Source organism: Nannospalax galili, unplaced genomic scaffold (genome assembly GCF_000622305.1).
Source record: "Nannospalax galili isolate Female #2095 unplaced genomic scaffold, S.galili_v1.0 scaffold881, whole genome shotgun sequence".
Taxonomy (NCBI): domain Eukaryota; kingdom Metazoa; phylum Chordata; class Mammalia; order Rodentia; family Spalacidae; genus Nannospalax; species Nannospalax galili.
The window spans coordinates 810,738-815,467 of NW_008344709.1; the positions used below are offsets into that span (position 1 = coordinate 810,738).

Here is a 4,730-nt window from a genome sequence, read left to right on the forward strand (position 1 = left end):
TGTCAGTAGGTGCACCCATGTCATGCAATGCCAACAGAGGACAGAAGAAGCTGTTGGATCCTCTGGAACTGGAGTTATAGACAGTTGTTAGCTGCCATGTGGGAGCTGGGATCCGAATCCAGGTCTTCTGCAAGAACACTCAGTGCCCTTAACCGCTGAGCCATCTCTCCAGCCCCCTCTAACTCTTATTTTATACCTTTATTTCATTATTTGCGTATTAACTAGTGGGCCTCCATAAGGCTTTTTCTTGTATCCTTAGTTTAGGCTAGCCCATCCACATCCCCCCTTTCCCCAATGTGTTAGACCTCACCTGTACCCTACAATTTCCTCCTTACTCCCAGGCCATTCATACATTTGTTTTTGTTCTCGTGGAGTGCATCAATGTCTTCCTCAAGTTGTTGCAATATAGTCGTGATTAATCTTTTAAATTCTTTTTCTGGAAGTTCTTTCCAACTGTTTTCATAGGGAGCCTTTACTATGAAACTAGTGGTTCAGAAAAAGATACACTATCTTAGTTTTCATGCTTTGCTTGTTTGTTTTCTGTGCTGGGAAGGGTATGACTGAAATTCTCTCATCTTCATTTTTATCTTGTAGTTCAAGTCTCCTTTGTTCTTTCAGTGGAAGCGGTTATAAGGTTCAGTGGAGGACTAAGTTGCTAAGTTTTAATATGTGTATGGAGTCATTTCCCCCTGTGGACTGGATAATTAGGAACAGAAGCTTTGACAGTCTTCCTCTGAGGGTCAGATGCTGTCCAGTGCCAGGTCTAGGCTCCTGTCTAACTCTGCAGTTTACTCTGTAAGTTGTGGAACTCTGAACATACGTAGAACCCTCTCCTCACCCTTCATCAGATGCTGTCCCCACCCTGGTTCCACCGCCTCTGCTGCTGGCTGCTGTGAGTTGTAGAAGTCCCCCAATACATTGGGTCTTACTTTGGGTCATATCTGGTCTCCACCTTAGAGCTGAAGTTTCTGCTTGTCCACTGCTCCTTGTGTACCACCTGGGTCTTACCTGAGGTCATCTCCAGCCTCCAGTCTGGGTCTGAAACTTTCACTGGCAACTGTAGAATTCCTGTCTGTGGACCTCGTTCTGGGTCAGCTCTGGCCCTGACACTGAGTCTACCATTTTTATTGCTCTTGCAGGCTTGTGTGCATATTCTTATAAATGTGTTAAGTTGTAAGAGGATTAAGAAAATAATAGTTGAATGATATTCAGTTTATCAGTGGTACCCTGATCTAGACTCTGAAGAATTTTAAAACAATGTATATCACTTATTGATGTGTTTGTAGATCTGTAGATATGAAAGCTCTTAACAAAATGTTAGCAAAGTTAATCCACCAGTTTCTAAAAATAAGATGTACAATAGCCAAGGGAGATCATGGGACTGTTATTAAGTTAATATTTAGAAATAATCAGAATAGTCATATCCAAAATATACAAGCTTACTAACAGGAATTTTGTTTGTTTGTGTTAGCTAGACTTGTGCAATTTTACCTTACACAATCACAGATTAAACTTTGACTGTGGGGGTTGATTGCAGATTTCCAGAGTTATCTGAGGATCTCCATGCTCTCTAATGCTCTTCCCAACACGCCTCTTGATGTGTATGAGTTCTGAAATCTCTAACACTGCGACAGTGAGCCCCCCTTTCATTGATTACATTCTAGAAATTGTCTCAATGTAGACAAACCGTGTGACAATGGGACCCATATTGTTGGTTTAGTTTTCTATAAGAACTCCAGCCTTATGCTTCTTTCTTCATAGTCTCTACAATGATCACTTTATGAATTCAGCTCAATTTTCCAGAAAGTGAGAGAGAAAGAGCACGTTCTGCCTAGAATAAGACAGCAGCAGAGAAGGGGCCTTGGTATACTAAACATACACTGGATGTCAGTATCGACTCAGTACCTCACTGATTGCTACTCTGCTTCCCTGACTAGCTCACTATCATATACTTAACATGGGGAATGAGGTCTTCACACATGTTTATTTGTTGAATTAATAGAAAACATGACTAATACCCTGTTTCTACTATTTAATGAAAGTTCTTCTAAAGATGACTGGTATTATCATCAAAACAATCCTATCAGGAGGAAAAGAATGTGAGAGAGACAACAGTAAAGCCACAGCCTGTGTAAGCAGGGGATCCAAAACCGTAAGTCAGCAGCAGCTTGGACTTTGTATCGGCCTTTGATTGGGCTGAAAATTCCAAAGCTAATACTGAAGACAAACAGAATCAGCCTTAACAGATTCTTCTTCCTGTCTATTCACATTTTCGTTTGTTTCCTAGTCTGAGACCACAGGAACGGTTTATATGTTATAGAACACACCTGAACCCTGATTCACCAGTAAGAAAGGGATTTGGGTCCAATCCTGAAGTATTATTTTTCTTTTACAAAGTTTCTTTCATTTCAAATTACATGTTATCCAATGTCTCCTACTCTTAATACCTAGACCATGGGGAAAACAGGTTCAATGAGGCTATTTGAAGGATATGTGGATAATGTAGGGCAAGGAAAAAAGAAAAAGGGATGGAATATAGGAAGAAGATGCTAAGGCCAGAAATGGAAAATAAATTCAAATTATTTGGTCAAGTGGGAAAATATTAGTAACAAAAAGCCTGTGTAACTTGACCTTGGTCAACAAGTCCTAATTAGCTTATTGATTGGTAAAATGAGCTAACATCTGTGCTGTCACTCAGAGAAAATAACTTTTGCAAGAATTGTGATATGAAAGTGTCAGCTTCTCTTCTTTTCTTTAACACTTATCAGAAGCAAAGGCCACTTGAGCACTTTCCTCAGAGAACCTTTTACTTCCTTATTTCTTAGGCTATAAATCAAAGGATTCAGCATAGGGGTGACCAAGTTATTCAGGACCTGTACAGCTGCATTAAGCCCGGGGTTGGGGGTGGGCTGCAGGTAGATGAGGACCACTGGCATAAAGGCAAGGAGGACGGCAGTGAGGTGAGCACTGCAGGTAGAGAAGGCTTTGTGTCTGCCCTCAGCAGAGTGGATCTTCAGGATGGAGCAGATGATGAAGCTGTAGGAGGTGAGGATGAGAAGAAAGCAGCTGAGAGGCAAGAGGACCACACTGAGAATCCCCACCATCACCACAGCTGAAGTGTCTGCACAAGCCAGCTTCAGCATCACAGGAATATCACAGAAGTAATAGTCCACCTCATTGGTGCCACAGTAGGGCAACTGGAAGGTGAGAGTGCTTAAAAGGGTGGCATGAATGCTGCCAAAAAACGATGTCCCCACAGTCAGGATGGCACACATTCTGTGGCTCATGATTATGGAGTAGCGTAGAGGGTAACAAATGGCCACAAAGCGGTCATAGGCCATCACTGTGTACAGGAGACCCTCAGTACAACCCAGGAAATGGTAGAAGAAGAGCTGGGACACACAGCCTCCATAGGAGATGACTCGGCTGTTTCCTGAGAGGTAGAAGAGCATCTTGGGAGAACTCACAGAAGGGAAAAATATGTCACACACAGATAACTTGCACAGGAAGAAATACATGGGAGTGTGAAGCCTAGTGGAAGAGACAATTGCCAATATGATTAGCAAGTTTCCCATAAGAGTGAAGATGTAGAAGGACAAAAACAGGACCAAGAGCATGGTCTCCAGGCCCTCTGTGTGTGGGATGCCCAGCAGGATGAACTCAGTCACCACTGAGAGATTCTTCATCTCCACTGAGAATGTTGGATTTCAAAATACAACACAGACCTCCAAGATGTGAACAGTGGTGTCAAACCAACGCACTACAAATGGACATGTTGGATTCATTTTTTCACATTCATACATCTTATACAGCAGCAGATCTACATCAAAACATAAAGACAATATTGTTAAAAAGTATATTCTAGAAATTTGGGGTTTGGCCATTTTTGTTGAGGTCAGGGTTGTTTAGCCCTCTCAAAGGAAACAATCGCCACTTGTCTAAGGACTCTGTGAAGTAAGGAGAAGGAAGCAGATGGGACAACAGGTGAAATCTGGAAGGACCACGTTTGTAGGGGAGACTCTGCTTTGTCTATTTATTTTACTCTTGCGATTTTTGAGACAGTTGCTCAGGGTAACAATTCCATAATCAAGCAAGACTTAATATTAGGCACAAATTTTGTAACTGAAAAGACTATAGATACTTAACAAAGAAAAATTTAATATCAAATCAGTAGTCTTAGCCAGTGAAGGAAAACGAAAGGCAAAAAAAATAAATGGAAAGGAACAAAATAGTTTGCTTACTAATAAACATCAAAGAATCTACAAAAAAGCTTCTAGAATAAGGAAAATTAAATTAGTGAATATATTACAGATGTAGATAAAATTCTTTGCATTTAGATGAGAAATTAAAAATATTCATTTTAAATTTAGCATAGAAGCAAATTATATTGTGTAAAGCCTACTTAAATATATTTAGGAGAAGTATTGTTTTATTTTCTGACACAGAATCTCCCTGTAGCCCAGCTGGTCTGGAACTCAGTATATAGAATCAGAGGGCCTTGATCTCATAGAGATCCATCTGCCTCTGCCTCCCAAGTGCTAGGATTAATGATACACACTACCACACCTGGCCCAGGGATAATATCAACCAGGTAGATTGATCAATGATTTTTAATTGATTTAATATAAAGAACAAGATTATTTAAGGTACTATGGTCATTTTTAAGTTCAACAGTCATTTTTATCTGAATTAAATCTAAAAAAACCCTTGTTTAGTAGGAATAAAAACTA

The 4,730-nt window shown here is 40.3% G+C and overlaps 1 protein-coding gene across 1 annotated transcript; it reads right to left on the bottom strand.

The window, feature by feature from the left end:
* Nucleotides 1-2,735: 2,735 nt before the first annotated feature.
* LOC103740403 (olfactory receptor 149-like) lies at nt 2,736-3,686 on the bottom strand. Its single transcript, XM_008840978.1, has one exon. The coding sequence runs from the start codon at nt 3,684-3,686 to the stop codon at nt 2,736-2,738; it is 951 nt and encodes a 316-aa protein (XP_008839200.1).
* Nucleotides 3,687-4,730: the final 1,044 nt, after the last annotated feature.

Bases quoted from the DNA above. Each gene is read 5' to 3' on its own strand.
- LOC103740403 (XM_008840978.1), bottom strand. From the start codon at position 3,686: ATGAAGAATCTCTCAGTGGTGACTGAGTTCATCCTGCTGGGCATCCCA.